Below are 24,915 nucleotides of genomic sequence, written 5' to 3' on the forward strand. Positions count from 1 at the left end.
GCGAGGATGGGGGCCTCTCTCGGCGCCGGTTCAAACGCCCTCCGGCTCCCACAGGGCTAGCTCTTGCCCTCAGCTGACCACGCGGAGGTGACGGGGGGCGCATTGGAGGTTCAGCTGCTCCCAGCCTTTTCCCAAACAGCAAGTGTACCCCCCTCCCTTCTGGCACATACCTTCAGTTCAGGCACCCCAGAGAGATCCTTAGTGTACACGTGTGTGTGTGTATACACACTCTCCGAAGTGTGTTTCCTGAGAGAGGCACAAACACACTCGGCTGTTCAGAGCAGCCTTGCTGCAGTCTCACTTGTCCCCTTATTGATAAATCTTGGTTGTATTCAAGAGGTTGCTTAAGCTGTGTTTTTATCAGCACTGCTGCAGGGGCCGACGCAGCTTCTCAGCACCCCAGCTGAAGGCAGAATGCCTGGGGGTTAATGGTGCCTTGACCTGCAGAGGTCACCTTTGCCCCCTCACTTTGCCTGGAGCCCCCACTGCCCCCCCCCCTCATTCTAGGCAACCACCTCACTTTGCCTCATTCACGGGAAACCCCTGGATATCCAACCACTTTCTGCTCTACAAGTCTGGAAGTACTGGCAAGAAAACACTTGAGAGATTGCACAATCCACATGTCTGCACCCTAGTTCAGAATTATTTTTCGTTTCAAAGAAGAAACACACTGCAGCCTGACACTTCGACACGGAATGTGCTCCCCCCAGCACCAGAAGACTGGCGGAAATTAAGCAGACCGCCACAGGAAGTCTCCCGAGAAACAGGCTGCAGCTATCAACTGTGCTAGCCTCACAGCAGGAACAGAATGCAGAAAGCAAGCCCGAGGAGTAGGAAGTTGAGCAAAGAGGCCCTGCCTGCAGCCAGGGCTCCAGGGAGGTTCCTAGGAAGGACAGCGGCCGCCATCCTGCCCCCCAGCAGAAGCGTTTGCGCACAGACAGGTGGCTGATCTTCCCGGGCCTCTGTTTCCATCCACAGAGAGCAGGATTCTAGCAGGACCATCGAATGCACCAGTGAGAGGCCGCCTAGGATGAGTAGAGAGACTGACCTACACTCAGGAAGACAGATGGCGTTGCAGCGACGCTGTTTCCCACAGCCCAGAGCAGCTGTTCTCCAACTCTAGTCCCCAGCTGGCACTGGACTACCACTCCCATCATGCCTGGCCCCACTGGCTGCTGGGAGTTGTAGTCCAGCAATATCTGGGGACCCAAGTCTGAGAACCCCTGGCCTAGAGGGTTGGCTCAGCCCAGGAGGAGCCCAGACTTGCCAGTAGGGGAAGGCCCTGCTGCAGGCAGTGGGGCTGCATTCAGAGACCCAGAGGGCCCCTCCACTTGGAACACTCTCAGCTGTCGCTCTGCCCAAACGCGTCATGTGACATGCGGCGGGAGGACTGGGGGGCAGTGAAACCTCCGACCAGCCACCCGAGGCACAGCTGGCGCGCAGTGTGTGCTCCCTGCCTGGACTGCCTTGGAGAGCGAGTGCCAGGGCGGTGCGATGCCTGGGTCGCGGCTTCCTGTTGTGCACTCTTTCAGATCAAAACACCCCCAGCGAGGCGGCCAGGGCCCATGGGGCGGACTCACAACCCGTGTGGGGAATCCTCTTTTCGTGCTCACGCCGCAGCATTCGAGATTGCTCTAGCGACAACGGCTGCTTAACGGAGAGGACGACACAGAACAGAACTACCTTTAAAAATGTTTAATTATATTAAATCTATATCCTTTTTTCATTATAAAAAGTGACCAATTTAATGACATGCAGACAGCTCTATCACAAAGTTCAAGATCTGGCTGGGGGCGGGGGAGTCAAGAGCACACGCGCCACTAAAACCCGTGACATGTATAGAAATAACCTTTAGGGTGCTGCTGCCAATACCCAAGGTATTCTGGAATGGAAGTTTCTGCTTGTCTGTGCCTACACACGGGGTGGCTTTAGGAGGGGCTGCAGCTCAACGGCTGAGAATCTGCTTGGCCTGCTCAAGGCCCAGGGCTGGGAAAGACCCCACAGGAGAACCCGCAGAGGAGCTGCTGCTGCCAGCCAGTGTCCTGAGCTAGATGGGCTCATGGCCTGATGCAGTTCAAGGCAGCTTCGTAACCAATACAGACAATTAGATGCACAGTCCTTTCTTGCCCTCACGGCGTGCTGCCTCCCGGCAAGAGGAACTGCTGGATGAACTGCTGAGCCTTCTGCTTCTCGGCAATGCCTGCGCTGGGGTGGCCGGGAGGCGGGCGGAGCAGCAAGCCTCCAAATACGCTGGCTGCATAAGGAACACCAGTTAGCCCGTTGCGCAAAGGGGTCGCACTCAGCCCCTGCCTCTGCTGCCAGCCCAAAGCAAGCAGCTGGCACCCCTTGGCATGCGGGCCAGAATGCTCCGGTGCCCCCAGCGCTGAGTGAGCAGTTCACCACCTCCTGGCTCAGCCGGTCAGCGAGCTGTTCTAGGGCCCAGGAAGCTGCAAACCTGCCCCTTAGCTACGATGCACATCGGAGCATTAGAACCAGCAAACCAGTCAGAGCAGCACAATACTCCATGCAGGGTGGAATCCGCTCACCCACCTCTGGATCGCTCCACCCCAGGCCAGGTGCTTCAGGCCTCCTTACCCAGGATCTTGGCATCCAAGTGGTTTTTCCCAGAGTGCTGCAGCAACTCCCGCAGAAAAGCCATCAAGTAACTGAAGACGTTTTTATGGCACTTGGGCAGCGTGGAAACAACCTGGGAGGAAACGGATTGCGCCGCTGTTCTTGCACACCAGCTCCCAGGCGGGGCAACGTGTCGCAGGCACGCAGGTCCCAGGCAGTGTTCCTTCCCTCTACCAGGGATTCCCGGTTGTTGACTACAACTCCCCAAATCCCCAAGCAAAAGCCAGTGCAGCAGGGGATTATGGGAGCTGTAGTCCACAACACCTGGGAATCCCTGGTAGAGGGAACACTGGCCCCAGGCTGAGCTGCGCAGACCACTGCATGACCCCGTGGGGCAACTGGGGATGCTGGCCCCTCCCCGGAGGCTGCCTCACCTGACTGCTCAGCACGTAGCTGTCGGCACTCTCCAGGCTGCTTCTGTACAGCTCGTAGCAGACGACTGGCTCGGGAAGGCTCTCCAGGAAGAGCAGCAGAGCTTCAGCCACAGAGTGGTTGCTGCCATCTGGCCAGCTGGGGTCAAAGAAAAGCCGGTGGCAAGTGCGGCACTGAATCCAAGGAAAGAGTGATCTCCTGGTTCAACCTGGAGGTTGCTGCAAGTGTCTCAAGGAAGAGAGCAGTTTGGAATCCACTCTGCTCACAGCTGATTGCATTGGAGAGAGGCGGCTGAACCAGGGAGGCTGGAGAGGCAGCTCCCCCAATGCTGCTGCACTGCGCGCGCGTGCGTGCACACACACACACACACACACACCCTCTTGCACAAGCAGGCTGATCACTACAGACCTATCATCATGATCAGAGACCTCTCCGGAACTCCTCCTCCTCCTCCAAAGAAACTCTTGTAAAGGTTGCAGCAAGTTCCCCACCAGACAGCAGAGAGTGTATGGACTTGCCACATGGCCAGAGCAGATGTGGGGCTGGGGGAAAGCAGAGTGTCCCTTTCAGGTGTATTCAGCAGGGTGTGGGGAACAGGGAGCAGGGGGGACATTTCTGGTCCAGAGAGAAGCACAGCAGAGCTGCCCCTCCTCAAAAGGATACTGAGTGTGTCCAGCATGCCCGTGTCTAGGCAGTCACGGATCTCTTCAAACTCTGACCTCAGACCAGGCTGCTGGAACAGGTCCTCCTACAATGAGAGGAATCCAGACGAACAGCATCATAGCAGGGGTTGTGGTGGAGAGGGGGGGGGAAAGGAAAGGAAAGTTTTATTTCTCCAGATCTGCTGTCAGCCCCCCCGGCAGGCGGGATACCTCGCACAAGAAAACCCAGTCCAGACCAAGCAGCAGCTCTGAAGCATGGACATGCCAACAGGATCAGGACCGTGAGCTGTTCATCCTAACTAGTAAACTAGCAGCCAAGGTGCGTGTGTGTGCACGCCAAAGGAGGCACAGCTGCATCTTCTTTCTGGGGCTCTGTTTGCTCCCCCCTTTTCTCCTGCCCGGCCCCAGCATTAATGAAAGCTGTGCTGCCTGCAGGCTGGCTATTCGTCAGGTAGAGCTGCATGGTTAACCAAATGGCCAGCCTGCAGGCAGTTTGGGGCGAGATAGAGAGGAGCAAACAGAGCTGGGGAAGGAGAGGCCTCCTTGGGCACCCCCCACCCAGGCTCATTAGGACAAGCCACTCCTGATCAGGACGGGTGTTGCCAGTACCCTTGGCATGGCCAGCACCGCAGAACACCCAACTCCCGTGACGCTCCCTCCGAAACGAAACCTGCCCTTGGGCTTCAGAGCTCAACACCAACCCCCGTTGAAAGGGGCGCTTTGCCAAAGCCATCTAGCCACGACTAGACCAGGCACTCAGAAAAGTGGCTCAGCCGCAGCTGTATCCTCACCTGCTGGCAAGCATTGTGGTAGAGATGGTCCACCATCATCCACAGCTCCTTGGGAACATGCAAGGGCTCCTCAGCCCGGAAGGCGTCCTCTTCTGCAGAGGACAACGGCATCAAGGTCTGAAAGGGAGCAGCACGTGCACCTTCAGTGGACCTGCTCCGTTGCAACCCACTGTTCCTCCCTCCCCGCCAACCCCGCACAGGCAGAGTAAAGGGAAGCCATTTGAACGACAGCCAGAACCCACCAGCTCCCTGATGGTCTCTGGCAACATCTCCTGGATGGGATCCCTCATGTAACAGAGGGTCTGCAAGGGGGATCCGAAGCAGCTGGGCAGGTAGTTCCCAGACACAGACAGGAAGTAATCCTTGCCCCGATCAAGATGCAGCACCAGGATGTCTTCCAGGGTGTCTTCTCCCGAGTTCAAGCGGGTGGCCATCGACTTGTTCACAAACAGTTCCAACTCAACCGTCACCTCAGAGTCTTCAGGAAGAAGGAAGAATAATGCATTATGTCGACACCCAGTGGAAAAGCCTATGTGAACTCATGCCGTGGCCTCCTGCACATGTTGCGAAGCGGAGGAGAGAATGAGGGGAGACCGGGTGGAACCCCTGCAGGACTCCCTAAGACAGACAGTCATCCAACCCTCCAGCTGTGACTTTCTGGAACAAACCCATCACTCTAAAGTGGAATGAATGGCACCTACTTTCCGCTTTTTTTTTTTTAACAGTGTGACATAAGAACAGCCCTGCTGGATCAAGCCCACCAAGGCCTGTCTAGTCCAGCATCCTGTTTCACACTGTGGCCCAACAGATGCCTGAGGGGACACCCTCTCTCTTGCTCGCTCTCTCCTGCAACTGGTATTCAGAGGCATCCTGCCTCTGAGGCTGGAGGTGGTCTATATAGCCACTAGTAGCCACTGATGGATCTGTCCAAGCCCCATTTAAAGCCATCCAAGCTAGCGGCCATCATGCTTGCTGCCACAAGACCAGCTCTCCTCTTTACCTCATTGCAGGTAAATGTATTCTTGATAGTAACATTACTTCTCTCCAGACCTACTTTATTGCATAAAATTAAGACGCAAGTAAAACTACAACAGAGATAAAACATTTCGATGTAAACAGCGAAACGTTTGTTCTCTGTTGTAGTTTTACTTATGTTTTATTTTTACGCAATAAAGAATAAAGTGCTGTCACAGATCCTTCATGTGTATTGCATCACTATACCAGCCGATGAGAATACTGCTTTAGCCACACGTTTCTTTCCCCTATAGCCCTCCCTACAATAAATACTCTCTTTTGATTTTGAATCTTAGATCTTGCCTCAGTCCTGTCATTTCCTGGGTCCACAACTTTGCGCAAATTAAATCTGACGTGAAACTGTCCTTTCTGAGCTAATTTCCCCATGTGTGACTGTGGGAATGCAAGACCAAGAGATGGCTGTGAGCCGACAACGACAGATGCCCAGCACACGGGGGTGACTCTTCTGTACCTCCCCAACCTCTGCCCCTATCCCCGGCAACAGATTCACTCGGTCCCAGCAGGAGCAGCTTCACCACCACAACTCTCAGAATGGAACAAACAGCCTCACAACCAAGTCACCTGCCAAGAGGAAGCCCTTGCTGGGATTTGCAGTCAGCCATGGCTTGCAGTAGGTGTCTTCATCCGGCTTGTTGATGAACTCAAACTGGCAAGGGACTGGTCCATTGTGGATGATGAAAGACTCCACCTGGTACTGCATGTACTTGACATCCTTGAAAAGGAACTGGGCGGAAAGGAACACGTTGCAGAGCCTATCTGTCTGGCTCTCTGTCAGCAGCCTGGCTCTCTTCTAGCTGACTGCCCTGCTGTCGCCCTCTCTGGAAGCCAAAACCAGCAACAGGGCACCAGGCAGCCCAGATGCTTAGCCCAAGCCAAGCCCCACCCCCACCCCCGCCTCTTGGGGCCAAGAGCTGCTGACTTAAAACTGTGATTAAGCGGCCCAGATCACAGATGAAACCGGCCTCCCCCAGCCCCCTAAGTGGCCCTGAACTGCAGCACCCTTGGGAGGCTCTCTCCAGAGTGTTTCCACAGGGTCCTCTTCTTCTGGGAGGAAGCCCCTCAACACTTCCCGAGAAGCCACTCCTACCTCCCTCTTGGAAAGAGTCACCGAGGGGATGCTGGCATTCTCCAGCTTATCCAAGCAGCGCACAGTTTCCTCGAACGCCTTGCGGTAGAGCTCCTCGTCCACCACCTTCACCTGCAAGGGACACGCAACAGCAGCAGCAGCAGCGTCAGCATCACCAACAGGCCTCCTTAGCCCTGCTGGGGAGTCGTCCAGGCAGCCTGCCAGATGCACCCAGCCTGCCGTGCCACCCACCCACCAACCCCATCCCAAGGCTGGCATGCAACGCTCCACATGAGCCAGGGCAGCAGCAGTGCATCCCACGGCGGACAGAATCTCTGAGGCCCGGGGAGCTGTGCAAACCCAACTGGCAGCAGAAAATATGACCCAAGGGAAGCCCCTGTTTTGCAGTCCCCAGGACTAACCCACAGATATCTGTGCAAGGATGCCTGTCCTGGGGGGCTGGCCAAGCTTGGAGCTGCAAGTGGAGCGAGCAGGCAAGCAGGCGCGCAGGAGGAGGAAGAGACATGGAGGCGCCCGTTCCAGGCCCTGCTCTCCATGCCCCCCAGTTCAACCCTACTGGGATGAGGGGATGCCTACCCCAACATCGAAGAGAGCACTGACTGGCTTGTGGTCACTGCTCTTCAGGGCCATGTGGCTTCGGTAGCTCAGCTGAGAGACGTTCCTTCCTTTCCAGAGGATCCGATCACACCAAGCTGGGGTGCGGCACTTCTCGCTACAAGGGAAGAGGAAGGACCAGCCTGCATCGGAGCTGGACGTGAAGCAGCAGCAGCAGCTCCCAGCCAAGACATGTTCCGGGGCGCTCTAGGGACTGTCCTCTGGGGCCCCAAGATGACGACTCGGCCACCACACAAGGCTGTGGACGCCCAGGTGACCTCTGGGAACCGCCGTGGGCCCTCAGCAGCTGCCGAGCAATGCAGCCCCCCTGTTGGGCCCCCATCTGGCTCTTCCCTCAGTCAGAAAGGGGACAGCAGAGGGGTTCGGGGGCAGGAGCGCCCTGGATCCCACCAAGGCAGAGAAGCTGTCGGGGCTGAACACTTCCAATGGCAGGAGGGGGCTCCCAGGACGGACTCCTCTCCCTGCACGTGGAGAACTCTTCTCACATGGTTCTCAGTTGCCCAGGGACACGGCAGACCTGAAGAGACGCACACTCTGGTTTCTGCCCCTGGCCACAAAAGAAGCAGGCTTCTTCTTACCTGGAACTGGTGTTCTTTGGTGCCATGCCTGTGCCAAGACACCCTTCAGAAACGCTGAGAGCTTAACTTTACATTTTTAGGCACAGATCCTGCCCTCAGGAGGTGACAGCGCAAGCCCTAACAGGTATGGCATGCTCCCAAAATTAAGATGGCAAACTTGTTTTAAGCTCCCTTCCCTTGGGTAGAAACCAAACCAGCTCCGAAACCGTGAATATCCTCCTGCTTCTTTCCCTGTGGGAAGGGGAGAAATCCTCCCAGGTGGCTGCCACATCACACAGAGCTGGCCTACCTGGTGTCCCAGTCGTCAGAGCCTGCATTGTACTTGTAAGTTGGCTGGAAGGAGATCTCCCCCTCTGTAAAGCCTCCAAAGACTGCCTTTGCCTCCATCTGGATCTTCAGCTGGGATGAGAGAGAGCAAAGGGGAGGTTAAGAGACCCCCCGACTGAAGCAAGCCACCACCAGGCTCAAGCCCAACGCTCTCCCTCACACTCTTGAGTCTGTGTTTTCCTGCCTGCCTGCCGCCTTCTCTGTGCTTCACCGCAGCCGTATCCCCATTTGATAAGTGGAATACCAGCAAGCCAAAGACACACATGACTTCCCTTCCGCCTCTCCTCAAAAGGCAACTGTTGATTATGGTTACAAGATGGAGAGGTGAGAATTCAAGCAGGTTCTTCCAACTCAGTTTTGCTTGCAAAAATATTTGTTTCCTCCCAAATGGCATTGACTTCAGAAGCCCCAATTATGCCTTTTTCAGTAATTAAAGGTTTCAGGGCAAATAATGTGCAGCTTACACAGGTCCACACAACTACAGCAGAGCTTGATCCCCCAATCCTGACACAATCTCAGCAGATCTTACTTCTAAGTAGTAAGAAGTGAGCGCTTAGGATTACCACCTCAAAGGCGGTGCTAAGAGTCCAGCACAGAAGTCCTGGTTCATTGTCAGTTTGTCCTCCTCCCCACCTTCCCCAAGCCTCGGTCTGGAGCCGCTTTCAAATAGAAAAGGGTTGGACATGCCCTGTGCTGGGAGAGCAAGAACAACGCATTGGCAGGAGGTTGCCTCTTCTCTGGGCCTCAAGTCAGCAGCAAAGCCCCATGACGAGAAAGGAAAGGGGAGGATCGTGCCCAACACGACTCTTCCACCCTGTTGTGCTGGTCATAGACTGAAATAGACTTTGAACTGGAACTTGACTCCTCCACCCACACCCAGCTCCTCCTCCTAGAAATCTGACGATTTCCCTCTCTCACACACGTAGCGTGGCTATAGCTCATCCCCCAAGCAAGCAACCATTAACACAGATGGTTAGGCCTTTTTGGTTGCTTGCTGCCTTATCACCCCACCACGACTAAAGCTTATCACGCAAACCTCATCTGACAGCCCTCTCAGGCAAGGACTGAATTCACATGCAGATTTCCCTGGGGTTCGGCCTTGCTGTTCCTCGGCACTTGCTTGTTAAAAGTTAGGTGCTGCCACTAAATGGAAGGACTCCTCGAGAAGGCAAGGGAGAGACTTCTTCCTTCCCATGCAACTTCTTGGAATTTCAGAGAACACTCAGGGAAGGAAACAGCATTTGCCACAGGCAAGTTGGCCAGTGGAGCTGGAGAGCCTTGGAATGTACTGAACTGGACGAGATAAAACTAGATCTGGGCAACCTGAACACAACATCATTTAAGGTTCATCTTCTCTGCCCCCCCACCACCACTGTTAACTTTTCTTTTTAAAACAAAAACAAAAACCCTTCAATGTTTTAGAGTTTGACATTTGGGGGGATTTTGCAGATGTGCTTAATTATCTATTTCAGTCTTAACTGAACTGCAGGGCAACACGTCAGGAGACCTTGAGGGGGCAGAGGTTGTCCAGTCACTCACCCCCTTCAAGGGAGCAGCAGCAAGAAAGCCCCTGCCTCCCCCCACCAATGACTTCTGCTGCAGAGGAGGAGCAGCAGCCTTTCAAGGGGGAAGGAAAGCAGCAGCAGCTGCTGTGCCTGGATGCCGTTCGCCCAGGGAGAGCTCCCTGACCCACCTGATCGCGCTGGAAAAGGGCCTGGAAGTCACGTGCCTCAACCAGCTTCTTCACTTGCTCCACATCCTGCTCCTCCAACCGATAGTTCAAGTCTCCCAACCACAAGACGACACTGCAGAGAACGGACAGAGGTGCTCAAGCCAGCCAGCCACTCTCCATCTCGGCTCTGAAGCCAGCCAGCCACACAAGCCCAAGTGCTCAGCAGTCAGCACCACCCAGCAGGCGGAGAGGGAGCAGCCCCTTTCCACCCCCACAGTCAGAAGAGAGCAACTTCCTCCCCCCCGCCCCCCCCAACACACCTGCAGGGTGACAGATTCAGGGCAATCTTCAACCTCACCCCCTGGGACTTGCTGCCCCCACCTCAGCTATTCCTGTGCAGCCACGAGACAGAGGACCACACATCGTCATTTGATTGATTGATTTAAAATATTTATACCCCGCCCCTCCAGGTCACTACTGCTCAGGGCAGCTCACAACAATAAAACAGGTACAATATACAATAAAAGTAATAAAATCAACCAAATTGAGTAAAAGTCAGGTTAAAAACCACCATTAGTAAAAAGTTCGAATTTAAAAAAAAACATTGTAAAAGCTAAAAACTGAGAGTTAAAGAAACTAAAAACTAAAGAACCTACCAGATATAACCATAAATGGAGCATTAAAAAGCCTGCTTAAAAAGGTGTGCATTCTGGGCACTTTAAAACGAATGGCTACCGATAAGAACCAAGTGAACATGTCATGGCAGAGACATACAAGAGCCGCCCCTGCCCCATGGTTGCCTTTTATAAGGGAGCGAGAGGCAGCCGTGGGAGACTCCCACCTTGGGCCTCTGGAGGGGACGCAAGACATGACAACTCTCCTGCCCCAGACTGAGCCAGGCCCATTGAATTCAGTGGCTCCCTCCCAGGTAAGTGGGCATAGGATTGCAACCTTGGCCTGCCCCCCCACAACGAGTCATGTGGTCTGTGGACACCCATGCAGAGGAGCAGGGCAGGAACGGGTGCCTCCCCCCCCCAGTTGCTTTTCCTCCGGGGAGGGGGTGGGGGTGGAGAGAGAAACTCCGCGCAGGTGAAAAAGCAGCTCGGAGGAGGGCACGTCAAATGGGGAAGGCGGCTGGAAGGGGAAGAAGGCCGTAGCTGCCACTGCCCCCGCTGCTTTGCGTGAAACACAAAAAGCCGCTCTGCCGAGGCCTCTGCTGTGTGGCCCTCTAGCTCAGAGCCAACCAGCCAGAGCGGAGGGAGGGGCAGGGGGAGCCAAGGAGGAAGAACCACCTTCTCAGATCAAGCGACCCCCTTCCATCCCACGGGGCCCCTCCCCTCGGCCCACTCACTTGTGTCTGCTTATGGAGAGGGGCTGGGGGCTGGGCTCTAGCTGGCAGAACTGCATGCGGGCACAGATGTCTCGGAAGTCCTGGTTCCGCCGCTCGTACTCCTCGGTGTGGGCTGCCAGGTGGGCGTTCACCACGCAGATGGTGGTGTTGTGGAACTTGAAGCGGATGGCCACTCCGCCCTTGTTGCCCTGAAGCGAGAGACGGGGCGATCGTTCCCTGCACCCCGGGCTGGAGGGAGGCAGGCAGTCTGGGTCAAGAGGCCAGGAGCCGCAAGCCACCAGGTCAGGCACCTCAGGAAGGGGCAAGGAGGGACCCAGCACAGGCCGGAGGCGGCCCAGAGCTCCTACTGCCGAGGAGTCTGCGCCCATCTCCTGCAAGGTTCAACGTGGGCAACAGCATCGTGAGGCCTGCCAACAGCCCAGGTGGACTGCTGCGGTTTCCTTAGGAAGGCGTCTCCAACCAGCCTCATCAGGCTCAAGCAAGGGGGGGCATGTGAGCCTGCATGGCTCCCCGCGTCCCAGCGTGGGGCTGCCCCACTGGACTGCAGCAAAGCCTCTGGGAACAGATTAAGAGCAGATCTGCCCACCTGGACTCTCAACTCAGCGGAGATGGCACACATCCCAGCCAAGATCTCGGCCCTGATAAGAGCCTCCCCTCCCGAAAGCCAACAGACCTTGTGCAACCAAAGTCTGCAGTTGCCCTCTGAGGAGGTCAAGGGAGGATCCTGTCCCCCCCCCCGCCCTCAGGCTCTTGCCTTCAGCCTTGCTGGACCAGGGGATGGAGCACCCCTATACCCAAGGCCAGCCCAGCTTGGCCCCCCTGCCGGCAGCACCCACCATCCTCCCCATGATGCCTGTGCCAACGGTCTCAGCCTCCACCTCCGCGATGTTCATAGCAAGCTCCGTCCGCACGTACAGCAGCAGCAGGATCCCAACCAGCCGCACCATCTTCACCTATGAAATGGGAGAGAGACTGAAGAGGAGGAGGTGGGGGAAGGTGTGCTCACTACGCACCTCCCCAAGGGACGCCAGGACCTGTTAAGCCAGGGGTTCCCCACCCGCGGTCCTCCAGACGTTGCTGGACTACAACTCCCACCATCCCCCACCATAATAAACTGTATCTGAGGATGATGGGAGCTGTAGTCTAGCAACGTCTGGTTGGGAACCCCTGGATTAAACGGTCCGGGCAACACAATGCCAACTGGTGGCAAAGTGAGCCCAGAGACTGTGCAGCCCAACTCTGAGCTGGGGCAGAGAAACAAGGGGGCAGAAAAGCCTCAGGCACCCCTCACTGCTGCCCGGGAGTGTGTCTGTGGGATGGGTGGGGTAGAGAAAACACTGGCATCCCCTGACATCACTGCAGGAAGCCCCTTTCCCTAGAGCCTCAGAAGAGGGGGCATAGCTCTCTTCTGTGGACTGAGATGGAGATGCAGTTTGTCCGCTCCCTTAACCTCCTGTGCAACAAAGCATGTACACACACCCCAGAAGTGCCACTTTCCTCTTGCCTTCTGTATGGAATGAACAGGTTCAACTTTATGGGGTGCAGAGGAACCACAGGAAGAAACTGGTTGCTGGCAGCATCTCCAGGTAGGGCTGAGAGGGATTCCTGACAGAAACCTTGGAGAGCTGCTGCCAGTCAGTGTAGGCAACGCTGTACTAGATGGACCCAGGGACCATGGACACCTCAGAAACCACGGCCTGGGCCAAGAGTCCACCTCACCTTGGCGTATTTGGCCTCTGGGTGAAGGCTCTCCGTCACAGCTTTAAACCACTCCTCTTCTCTGGGCGTGTCGTTGAAGAAAAAGGCCTCTTTGCTCAAGTCAAGCTCTTGGAAGCTGTGTCCAGGAGAGGAAGCCGTGAGCATTTCCCGCTGCATCCCTAACATGGTTAGGGCTACGATCTGGAAGAGCTGTCCAGAAAGCTCTCACGTGACCCAGCTCCACCCAGAAGTCGAGTGAGCTGTGGCTCCCCCCAGGGCAAGCACACCCGTCTCCACAAGAGGAGCAGCCCATTTTGGCCTCGAAACCCTTGGGCCCAGTCCCCAAAACACACCCGAGCAGGGTAGGGAGCAGCCAAGCCTGGCCTACATACCCCACACAGTAGACATCCGGAGGCTCCATATCTTGACTCAGCCAGGGCTGGAGGTTCTCCCGGGGGGGCTGGCCGTTCACGTTGTAGGTCCCCACAAAAAACCTGCAAACACCCACAAGGGCTGCTCCAGGTCTCACCAGCCTAGCCAAGCAGCAGGTGGACCCACAAGAGACTCTTAAGGGGCCCCTCCCACAGGGCCCCCGTGCTCTCCACTCCCTGCCTCAGCTCTCCTCGCAACTCCGGGAGGCAGGTGGCCGCTTGCTACTGCCAAGAGAGAGGGAAGCTGCTTGCATGCGCCTAGAAGAGGCACTCCGCCTTGCGGAACCCCTCCCACGAATTGCCTCCCTCCCACCGCCTGCTCAGGGGCGGTTACCTGAAGCTCTGGAGGTGCGTGTACGAATCCTCCTTCTGCAGAAGGTTGGACCGGATCATGGTCTCTCTCAGCCCAAAGGTCTGCATGGGCAGGCCCTGCGCCTTGTCCGACACCAGCACGCTGGAGGAGCGGACCATCTCGCTGGTGACCTCGTTCCGGGGTTTGCTTGACCTGGGCGTGAGCAAGGGGGGCAGAGGGAGAGGGGCAGCACGGGCAGGTGCCAGCCGCTGCCGGGGGCAAGCAGCAGGGCAGGCAGCCCGCAAGCCAGGCTGGCCATGTGGCTAAGGCTAGTGGAGGTGTGGCATGCGTGGTGTGCCACCGGAGCACAAAGCCACGTCCCCTTGGTCCTTCCCCCGCAGGTCTGTGGATGGGAAGCTGGCCATGACCGGTCACACTCAGCAAGAGATCGGAGCGCTGGTCTCCTTGGCCATACACAGTCACCTCCCTTGCAAGTCTGGGAGAGAGCGGGTCCAGGGGCATGTGGTCAAGCCCCAGCCGCTTAATTTCTGAAGAGAGGAGCGGAGCCCGCGGCCACCCTCTGACCCAGTCCCCTAACTCCAGAAGTGGGCTGTGGTTTGTCAGCGGAGAGAGAGAGACACTCTAGCAAGCGCTCCTGGGCCTAAGGAGCTGGGAGGGTGCCCAAGGAAGCACAGCTGCCTCTGCCTGCCAGAGCTCCATTTGGTCCTCTCTCTCCCGCCCCACCCCAGCGTTAACGAGAGCAGGCTGCCCATTCGTCAGGTAGAGCTGTGCAGTTAACCATGGGGGAGAGAAATGCAAACGGGGCTTCAGGAAGGAGAGGCAGCTGTGCCCGCTTTGCTGCCACCCCACCACCACCACCACCACCTGTTAGGACAGCCGCTCCTGCTCTCTCGCACAGCCAGAGGCGTGCTCTTCCTCATTTGACACATGCTGTACCTGGGGGCAGTGGCCTTGTCAGCGCTGCCTGGGCTCCGCACTTGACTCGGGACAGGTGGCAGCTTCTCCTTCAGCTTGGCATCCTCAGCCCCGGCAACTCCTGAGGGCAAAAGGGGAAGCCAGGATGGTTTTTCCAACCGTGCCTCCCTCGGGAGACCTCAGCCGGCCAAGCGCTTTCCCAGGGAAGGCTGCTCCTTATCTTGGCCTGCTCCATTCCTGAGGGGAGGGCCAGGCCGCCAGAGCTCTGCAAAAAACACGCTTCTCCATTCCCAGGGATGGCAGCCAAGGCCCGCTGGGGAAGAGAGGCAGGCAAGCAAGGGGGAGAACTTCAAGGAAAGCTGCCTTTTGACCCAGATCAGAGTCACGGGGGTACGGGGGGGCACCACAAGAGGAGAGGCAGCAAGCCCCAAGAGGGCCGTTTGCAGATCCCTTTCCGGGGGCAAGGAAGGCATCTGCTGTGGCTCATGGCACTGCCCAAGTCCACGTCTGCCCCACTCCGCCACAGACTCACTGCATGGCCCTTTCTCCGGCCCTCGGTTTCTGACCTGTAAATTGACTCCGTTAGCTCGCCTCGCAGGGACGTTAGGAGGCCCTGCACATTACATGTCAGCAGCCACTTATGTTACATTGCTGTGGGATGCAGGACAGAGCACAAGGGGCAACTGTGCAAGCCACAAGAAGGGGAAGGCGGCCGAAAAATACCCAGGCACCTGGGAAATGGCAGCGTGCTGGGGAGAGCCTGCCTGAGCAGCCACCAGCAAGACTTTAGCTAAGTGGATTTCGCAGCTCAAGAGGCCTGTGGTACTATTAAAAGACAAGGGTGCTGGACTGAAGAAGGGCAAGCCTCTGGGTCCAGGCCTCTGGCTTCCCACTCGCCCTGCCTACAATCAGGTCGACAGAAAATGCTGACATCCCTACCGGTCAAGCGCATATTTTTAACACACAAGAGTCCAACGTCAAGGCTCACCCTCCCAGAATCGCAAGGGATTTTCCCACCTGGCCTGCAACCCTCTGTTGCCAAGGAGAACAGAAGGAAAGCTGCATATAAATCCTAGGTTCAGAGAAACTTGGACTCCAATAATATTTCAATTTTGAAATCTAGAGTTTTAAAAAAAAAATTCAAAACTTAGATGGCAATATATTTAATACTTTGCAAAACTTAGGACTTTTCAGCCTAAGCTCCTCTTCTCCTCCCAGTAATCATCATCATCATCATCCACAATTTGGAATGTTGTCTGTGTTCTTCACTGTCAAGAGTATCCAAACTTCTGCAAGCCAGGTCAGGTCAGAGCACTCGCACCGGCCTATTTGTTCCAGCTCAGCTCCTTGGGATAGAAATGCAGCCACCCCGGTATGAAAGCTGTCTCAGCAGCCCAGGCAACCCTGCAGAAAGGTCCCTGATTCCCTCCCTGGCAGCATCTCCAAGAGAGGGCTGAGAGAGACTCCTGCCTGCAACCTTGGAGAAGCCGCTGCCAGTCTGTGTAGACAATACTGAGCTAGATGGACCAAAGGTCTGACTCAGTATATGGCAGCTTCCTATGTTCCTATGCATGACATTCTTAGTCTCTTGATAAGCAGGCACACTGCACGGCAGATGGTGATATTTATTTATCATATTCAGCAGTGGCTCCTCTTAAAGAGTTCGGGGGGGGGGGGGCTGGGCGCCAAAAGAGGTGCAGCTGCCTCTGCTTCCCAGCAACAGCTCGATTTGTTCCTTTTTCTCCTGCTGCTCCATGCTGCTTGCAGACTGGGATGGCCATTCATCAGGTAGAGATGCATGTTTAACTGCACAGCTCTACCTGACGAATGGCCAGCCTGCATGCTCTGGCTCGCTAGGACCAGCCACCAGGCAGATATCACAGATACTGGCTAATAGCAGCTATCCCACCAGAGAAGGCAGCATATCAGCAGTTCTTGGAACTGACCGCTTACTTCCATCCCTGCCACAGAACAGCCTTGAAATGGCAACTTTAGACAAGAGAGCCAGTAATCCGCCCCTCCCTCGAAAGCCAAGTATCCGAGCCCCCAGAAGGCCGCTCCGAAACGCACAAGGAACGTTCTTCAGGAAGAGAATCAACAGGCTCAGCAGAGAAGCTCCAAAGGCGCAGAGCGCGGATACAGACAGCCAAGGCGGCCGACCATTTCATGTCCCTAGAAGGAACAGCGGCTGCTCCCCAGCGAAGCCGATGCCGACAAGAGCCACAAACTCCTCTGGGTGGAGTCTGATGAAAAGCAACGCAAAGGATTTCCTGCCCATCCAAGCCTTCGCGGCCCCCGGCCAGAGAACCACTTCCAGCGCTGCTGCTCCCCGGCGCACCTGCAGCAGGACAACCTGCCAAGCGCCCGCCCTCAGCCCAGGAGCCGCCCCGCAGCTGGTGCACAAAGTGGTGGTCAGGCGGACGGTACTATTCCGCGCTGCGACGAGCGTGTAGTTGGAGCCACCTCCTCCCGCCCGCCCGCCCGCAGGCACCTGCCATGGAGACCCGTCCAGGTGGGGCACCGGGAGGAGCATCCCTGCCGCAGCAGAGGCCGGGAGGCAACGCCAAGGGGTACAGACCCCCCAGGCCGTGGCGGGGGGCTCGGCTCGTGTGCCCGCAGGAGGGTTTCGGCCTCGCCACCAGCTCCAAGGGCACCGCGGATGCTGCGCCAAGGCAGCCCCCCTAGAAAGCGCACCACGCCGAGCCTCGCCGCCTCTCCCTCCGACAGCCCTGCGAGGTAGGCCACGTGAAGCCCGCTCTTGGGGGTGGCGGGAGGCTCGCTGTTGGCTGACCAGGTAGCCCGCCCGTCCGGCCCTCCCCCTACCTGCGCGGAGCAGCCGAGACGCACACATCGCCAGCCAGACCCCCGACCAGGGCCGGGCCGGGCAGCGGGCGGCAAGGGAGCCGGACAGTATCCCGCCCAGGCAGGCCACGCCCCGCGCCAACCCCCCGAGGGCTTCACCGCCCACCACCCCTCCCTCCCCTGCTTGGCAGCCAATCAGCGCCCCGCGCTCCTTCCCCATGGTCAACCTGTCCCGCCAGCCAATCAGAGCCCGGAGGAGGAGAGGCTTCTTCCTGACTTCCCACCTGCAGGAGCTCCGGCCAGGCACCGGCTCCCGCAGGCAGCTCATGTGTCACGCTCAGAGCGGAGGGCACCCAAGAGGCACAGCTGCCTGCAGGCTGGCCACTTGCCAGCTCTACCTGACGAATGGCCAGCCTGCAGGTAGCGCGGCGCGCACATGGAGCTCCGCGAAGGAGAGGCAGCTGTGCCTACCTTGGCGCCCCCGCCCCCACCCCCGCGCGTTAGGACGCGCCGCTCCTGTGCCCCGCACGGCCCCACCTCATTTTTCTTTATGGTGCCGTCACTGCCCCAGGAACTTGCAATCCAACGTCTGCTGGCCAAGAGGGGCAACGGTGAGAATGAGCAAAGCAAAGGGACCAAAGACACTGAGGCTGCTCTTTGGTGGGGAATGAGGCCAGATAAGAGGCAGGTGGCACCTTGCAGGCGTCCGAAGAGGAAGGCCCAAGCCAAAGGGGCAGGAGGCGGGGGAGCCTGAAGGCCAAAGGTGTCCTTCTGCATCTTTGTTATCTTTGGTTCCTACCTGGCTGGCTTATAGATCCTCCAGTATACAGCATTCTGGATTCAGGTGGCACTTGACAGGAAAGATGAGCAACAAAAAGAGACCCAGAATTGCAGGCAGGAGAGGCAGGCAAAGGATAGCAAACCATCTCTGTCCACCTGGATGAGAAGCTGCAGAAGAGCCAGTGTCCTTCCAGGATTAGGACACTTTGAAGACGGGGTGGGGGCAGCAGCCTCTCTCCAAAGGACGCCCAAGCCTCTCTGGCCTCCTTCCCCACCAGAGCAATTCCGCAGTGGGCCAGGCCCTGCTGTGCAGCCCTTGCAGGCTGCCTCCCCAAGGCTTCGGAGACAGGCAAGATGTAGGTGTGTGTTTCAGAGACCCTGGAACGGCAGCCGGGACAGCCTTGCCTAGGCGAGCCAGGCCTGGTAAGAGCAGGACCCGGAAGCTCCGCAGGCCCTCCTGGGAAGCAGCAAGAGAGCAGGCTGCTGCTAGGGGCCTCTTCTTCCCGTCACTAGCCACACAGGGGCTCCCAGCAGAGTCCTTCCTGCACGGGACTGCATCCCTTTCCCAGCCTGGACCGAGCAAGCCCAGGGCTGGACCTCAGAGCCCACCTTGCTCTCCCGGGACCTGGCGTGCCCTTCGACTGCCTGTGTCGGGGGGGGCGTGTCCAACGGCAGCCCCTGAGCTGTTGCTGGCCTGCAACTCCCACCCCCCTCAGTGGCCGTGGCCAGTAGCCGGGGATAAGGGGAGTTGTAGGCCCACATCTGCAGGAGGGCTGCAGTTGGACTCCCCTGGTCTAGTCAGCAGGAAAGCCTGGCGTGCCTCCGAGCCCAGTTTTCTTCACTGTCAGGTCAGACACCGAGACCAGATCCCGTCTGCTGGGCTTTCCACATCTGAAAGCATTTGCATCCAGGCAGGCTGGAGCTCCCACATGGGCCGAGCCTCAAGGCTGCCACCTGCAATGAGCCGCCGCCTTACCTGGGCTGCAGCGCTCCCTGACCTCCCGCAGGAACCTCTGTGTCTGTGAGCCAAATGGCAGCTGCACCAGCAGGTCTGCATCCCTGGAGGTGATCCGGACAGTGAGATCCGAGCCTGCACATGAAGGGCGCAAGAGGGCAGCATTCGCCTTGGGGGCTCCCAACCGCTGGCCCTGCTCCAGATGTGGCTGGACCACTACGACTCCCATCATCCCCAGCCCCAACTTATCGTTATTAACATCTGGCCGGGATGTTGGGAGCCCCGGCCTTATGGGTGGACCTGAGTGGGTGGAAGTTCAGCAGAAGCACCCCCTGAAGTGCCCACTGCAGGCCACAATGACCCACTTCGCTGGCCGCAATGGCACACTAAAGCTGCCCCAAAGCTCCTGGCAGCACTCGGGCAGGTTAGTCAGGGCTATGTGTGTTCTGGGCATACATGGCAGCCAGGAGCAGCTCATCCTAAGGGCAGGGGGGGGGGGCAAGGGAGGCCCAGCTGCCTCTGCTTCCCAGAGCTCCCTTTCTTGCTCTCCTGCATCCCGCCCCACTCACTCCAGCATTAATTAGAGCCACACTGCCTGCAGGCTGGCCATTGGTCAGGCAGAGCTGCTGTGACTATTCAAAAACCTTGTAGGGTCTTCCCAGTATACTGGTGAACAAACAGAGCCTGCCCACGAAGAACAGATATATGTTTTATACCTTTATCTATATTAGTTTTAATCCAAAATTTAAATATATTAAGCATCTGGAACCACAGTCTGTATTCTCACTTAATGAAAAAGTAACCATTTTACATGGAAACAATAGTAATTGGGCAGCCCTGCCTGATGAATAGCCAGCCTGCAGGCGCATAGGGCAGGAAGGGGAGAGAGGCGCAGCTTCCTCTCTGGAAAGAGAGCCAGCTGCACCTCCTTTGGTGACCGCCTGGCACATTAGGACGAGCCGCTCCTGACAGCAGCAGGCATGGTATTTGGTACCCTCTGTAAAATTTGGGGAACTTGCTTTTAATGGTTCAAAAAGCAAGACTCTAGCCCTCATGGCCAGAGATGGAAGCTTGAAGATGTGGAAGTCAGACACTGGGGAGGGCTCAGGGCTCAGAGCCAAGCTGAGGGGGGCTTCCAGGCTTCACGGGTGGCAGAGCCCCTTTTGTCCCTCCCCACAGCAAGTGGAAGTGGAGGAAATGATGCCCACGTGCAGAGCTGCATGCTTGGCCTGAGCTGTTATCCAGACCCTGCCGCTTGGCTTTATGGGCTGCAAACTTTGGCTCCTGTGCAGAAGGACCACATCATGCTCATAAGCCCCGCTGCAAAGAGGTGGGCAGCTCTGTGCTTTCTCGGAAGCCTCCTTTCCCGGGGCCACAGCAGCAGGTGAGATACCTACCTAGAATATGCAGGCCACTCTCTAGGGGAGCTGTCAAGAGAGAAGGAGAAGCACCATTAGCTGCCCCGGCTGTAGACTGGTAGAAATGCCCTGAGTCACTCAGCTGCTCCAAAGACATGGCTACATGACAATGTATTATCCTAGGGCAGGGGAAAGGGAGAGGAGGAGGAGAGCTGGAGGTCTTCTGGCAGCAGGCATGAAGTGCTCTCTTTGCTAAGCAGGGTCCACCCTGGTTCACATTTGCAGGGGAGACTCCATGTGTGGGCACTGTCAGATATCCCCCTCATGCAGAAGGCCCCAGGCAGAGATGTGCATGAACTGGTGTTTGGCCAGTTCAGCAGCGGGAGGGGTTACCTTTAAGGAGCAGGGCGGGTACCCGGGTACCCGCCCATCCCCGCCACGTTTCTCCACTGGTGCTGTCTGCAAAACTAGTTCTGTGGGTCTGCTGCATAGCTCCTTGTAGCCCCGTTCACCGGCATACAGAAGTGGCCAGTGTGCAAACATGACATGCAGGGAAAATGCTGGGGGGAGGGGTGTTGATGGACACCTGCCCTGCTCCTTAAAAGGTCACACACACACACCCCGCACCAGCCAAACGTCAGGTCTCCAAACTGGTTCGGCAGACCATAAAAAGACCGCTGAACGTGCACATCCATAGTCCCAGGTTGAAGCAGATCCCAGCAATGTAAGATATTCCCATCATGCAGAAGGTCCCAAGTTCCCTCCCTGGCATCTCCAGATAGGAAACGGGCAAGGGCCACATCTGTCTCCTTGCCCTTTTGATCGCTGTGTCTCCTGTATGCTTCACATGGGATTATCTCAAAGACCCAAACCAACAGAGGGCAGAAGCGGTTCCCGCCAGAGGAATACAGAAACTCTCCGGAATAGGCCAGAGCCAATGAGGGGGGAGGAGGAGAGAAGGCATTACCTTCTTCCACGGCAAAGCCTTCCTGAATGAGCAGGACCCTCTCCAGACACACATCCTCCGCGGTGATGGCCATTCGCCGGTGTGTGTACAGACAGATCCTGCAGGCACAGAGCAGGGAGGAGAGCCAGCCACCGTCAGCACCCCCTTGCAGGCCACCCCAGCCAAGAGCATGTTCCTGTCTGCCGGCCACTGCTCAGCACTGTGGCAGTAGCAGCTCACCCCAAGGAGGCAGCTCGGCTTGCTCCTCTCTCTCGTGCACTGCCTGCAGGCTGGCCATTTACCAGGGAGAGTGGTGTGGTTAACCTGACAAATGGCCAGTCTGAAGGCAGCATGGTTCTTGAGTGGGGTGGGAGAGAGTGGAGTCACCCAAGCTGCCTCCTCTGGCACAAACACAAACACACACACACACACACACACACACACACACACACACACACACATGCTCACTAGGATGAGCTGCTACTGCACGATGGACGCTGGCACTGCCATGCACCAAAGATGGAAGATTGCACATCCAAAAGGCAGCCCTCCGCCTTTGGGACCATGTGGGCAACTCCTGAGTGGAGGGACACCGAGTCTCGCTTTCTTACCAGATCTGGGGGGGCCACAGTGCCAGCCTCTCTAGAGCAGCATTACTCATCCTGACCCTCTTTTGTGCTGCAGGAGCAGCTGCTGCCAGACATAGAAGCAGAAGGCCCCCAGCTCAATGGCAGAACGCCTGCTTGGCATGCAGAAGTTCCCAGGTGCAATTCAGGTAAGGCCGGGGAAATCCAGTTGAAACCCTGGAGAGCTGCTGCCAATCAGTGTAGACAGTACTGAGCTAGGTGGACTAAGGGTCTGACTCAGGATAAAGCAGCTCCCTCCCCCGTCATCCGCCATCCCTTTTTATTTCAATAAGATTGAAACAATGCATATAACATAATCAAGGATAACAACTGTGTGTGTTAATATAACTGGAAAAGAAAAAGAAACCCTTAAGCATAACATTGACATAATATAACCTACTTAGGGAAAGGGAAGAAAGGGTAAACAAAAACGCCCACCCCTTCTTCTAAGGATATATTTATCTTCTGTTTCCAAAGCATAAACAATTCATTAAAATCCGACCAAATAGCTGAAAACTCATCTTCTTTACCTTTCCATCAGTGGGCGAGGGAGGGGGAACAGTTCAAATGTAGACAAGGAGCACATGTCAGTTATCCAAAGTTGCAGTTCAGGAGTAAATTTGTCCTTCCAGTGCTGTATTTTAATGCCTTTGGCAACCGTGGCCGCCCCACCCCCCAAGCATGAAGAATCCACAACTCTTGATGTCATTGCTAGATTCCATATGCTGGGGATGTACCCCAACCAAACATGGACATCCTTGACAGGCAGTGATTGCTGCAATGTCATGTTAACCACCTTATGGATTTCAAGCCCAAATGGTGCAATAACTGGACAGGACCAAACCATCTGCCTAAGTGTACCCTCATAGAGTTAACACTTCCAACATCTAGAAGTCTGCGACCATCCCTTGTTAAACATTCTCTGTGGTGTCTTTTAAACATGGAATAAATGTTTCTGCTGTATTAGCCTCATTTTGCCCCTTCACTTTGGAATTCTCTTCCCCCACCCAGATTCGGCCTGCCTCCTCCCTTTCAGCCTTCAAAACCTTATTGAAGACATTTCTTTTCTGCCAGGCACTTGCCCTTTACATTTTTTGTTTTGTTTTGTTTCATGTGTTTATTCATCCCCCACCCCACCCCCACTTAAATCTCGGATGCTGCTCTTTTTTGTGCACCATCCTGAGTCTGTGGATTGGGTGATATATTAAATCTCTCAAATAAATAAATAAATAAATAAATATTTTGAGATCCAAAGAGGCATGTTTCACTGTCTTCAAAGCAACCCACCATTGATTTAATAAGATAGGATTTTCAAGATCATTGTTCCAAAGATTTTGATATAATCAATATCAATCTTATCTTTTAAGCTTCTGATGAAGCAAGGTTACAGTCTTAGATGCATCCAAGAGATATTCCAGGTCTAATAATAATAGAAATGGAATTTCAGAGGATGCAATTGCATCAGGACCAAAAAGCCATGATAGTAAATGTTTTAGCTGAATAAACTGCCAGCAAGCATTTAAAGATAAATCAAACTCGGCTCTCAAAGTATCAAAAACAGTTTCAGAAGAGATCAATTGATCTAGTGTAATGATGTTGTGGGAGGCCCAGTTAGCCCAATAGAAAAATGTACGGGCAGTCATCAAACAGGGATTCTCCCACGATGTAAGCTTTTCATACGGGGAAGGAGTGAAACCATGTCTAGAACCCAAAGTTCTCCACATATGCCTTGTGGCTTTAAACACTGGTAATGACCTAGATCCATGAACAAATGATGAACCCAGCACCTGCCAAGATTTCAGTGGGGTCAGCTTTTGAGCTGTGCCCAAGGCATGACTGGAACCTCCTGTGTAACCAGAGACATCTGTACCCAAGACATAGGCCTTCCCCTGCCAAGGAGAGCCAGATCTCAAGGCCAGCCTGGTTTAATTCCACCACCCCAGAAGGACAATTTCTTCCCGAGGTCAATGGCAGTTGGGTCCTGCTGAGCCGGTTCTGACCCAGGCCTGGGATGCATTTTTTCTGCTTCCTGTTCCCTCTGCAACTTTCTCTCTCTCTCCCGGCTAGTCCTCTTCCATTTCCCCCCATTTCCCCAGGCCTACTTATCCCCAGGTCCACCTGGGGTTCCCAAACTGCCTCTCCGTGGCCTGCTCTGGTCCCATCATCACTCATGGGAGACAGAGCTAGTGGCAGTGGGAAGTCATCTCATCATTACACTGTCTGTGGCCACCCCACCCCCAAATGCTGCGGGACCACCCGGCAGCCCCAGGCGGTCACTTACATGGCTTTCCCATGGCTCTCCACCAGGCCCAGCAACCGGCTCTCCACGCTCGCCGCCCCTGCCAGGATTCCCTGCACAGCCTGCTCCGGGTGGTCAAGGAAGGGCCGGTGAACTGAAGCCGCGGGAGCCGGGGCAGGCCCCTCCTTCCCTTCCCCGACTCCCGCGGGAGCCCCATCCCCTTGCCTGCGTCGCCTCCAGAGCGAGCTCAGCCTGCCGGAGGCTGCCAGCCCTCCTGGCTGCTGGCGCACCACCCGGTCCGTCGCGCCCTTTCCTGAAGGATACGGCAAGGCACGTCTCGCCCGCAGAGAGCGTCTCCTGGATAGCGACCGACTGGTCCATCCTGGCTGGGGGCGGGGCAGAGAGCAGGAGGAGAGGAGCTCACCTCCAGACAGAGCTGCTGCCCGAGGAAGCAGCAGCAGCCCTCGCCGCGCGGGTCCCCCTTGCTGCTGCTGCGCGGGCGGGGTTCCAGTGGCAGCAGCCAGGGAGGGAGCTTGCTCAGGGAGGGGCGTGCAGCAAGGCGGCGGCGGCGGCGGCGGCTGCCCTCTACCCCGCAGCAGCCTGAAGCGAGGCGGTCTCTTCTAGCGCCTGCCTGCCTGCCGCCGCCGCGGGTACAGCAAGCGAGTCTCAGCCGCCCGGGTCTTCTCGCCCGACGGGCGGCGGCTGCTGCGCAAGGGCAGAGCCTGAGA

The 24,915-nt window shown here is 56.4% G+C and overlaps 1 protein-coding gene across 8 annotated transcripts; it reads right to left on the bottom strand.

Moving 5' to 3' along the window:
- Positions 1 to 1,680: 1,680 nt before the first annotated feature.
- Positions 1,681 to 24,700, bottom strand: INPP5B (inositol polyphosphate-5-phosphatase B). Of its 8 annotated transcripts, XM_053268629.1 has the most exons (22): positions 24,512 to 24,700; positions 24,230 to 24,309; positions 21,344 to 21,441; positions 20,416 to 20,445; positions 19,040 to 19,153; positions 14,503 to 14,602; positions 13,588 to 13,758; positions 13,215 to 13,316; positions 12,844 to 12,958; positions 11,961 to 12,077; positions 11,125 to 11,312; positions 9,795 to 9,906; positions 8,064 to 8,173; positions 7,158 to 7,293; positions 6,582 to 6,692; positions 6,056 to 6,218; positions 4,702 to 4,937; positions 4,460 to 4,576; positions 3,670 to 3,754; positions 3,009 to 3,136; positions 2,596 to 2,707; positions 1,681 to 2,254 (listed from the first exon to the last, which is right to left on the bottom strand). In XM_053268629.1, the coding sequence occupies exons 1-22, from the start codon at positions 24,566 to 24,568 to the stop codon at positions 2,130 to 2,132; spliced, it is 2,607 nt and encodes an 868-aa protein (XP_053124604.1). In that variant the 5' UTR covers positions 24,569 to 24,700; the 3' UTR covers positions 1,681 to 2,129. The 8 variants fall into 8 exon arrangements, 5 of the variants coding, with proteins under 5 accessions (XP_053124604.1, XP_053124607.1, XP_053124609.1 ...); XM_053268632.1 differs by lacking the exon at positions 19,040 to 19,153; XR_008310905.1 differs by lacking the exon at positions 1,681 to 2,254 and having other exon boundaries at positions 3,009 to 3,140.
- Between the last annotated feature and the right edge of the window lie 215 nt (positions 24,701 to 24,915).

This window comes from Hemicordylus capensis, chromosome 7 (assembly GCF_027244095.1).
Source record: "Hemicordylus capensis ecotype Gifberg chromosome 7, rHemCap1.1.pri, whole genome shotgun sequence".
NCBI lineage: Eukaryota > Metazoa > Chordata > Lepidosauria > Squamata > Cordylidae > Hemicordylus > Hemicordylus capensis.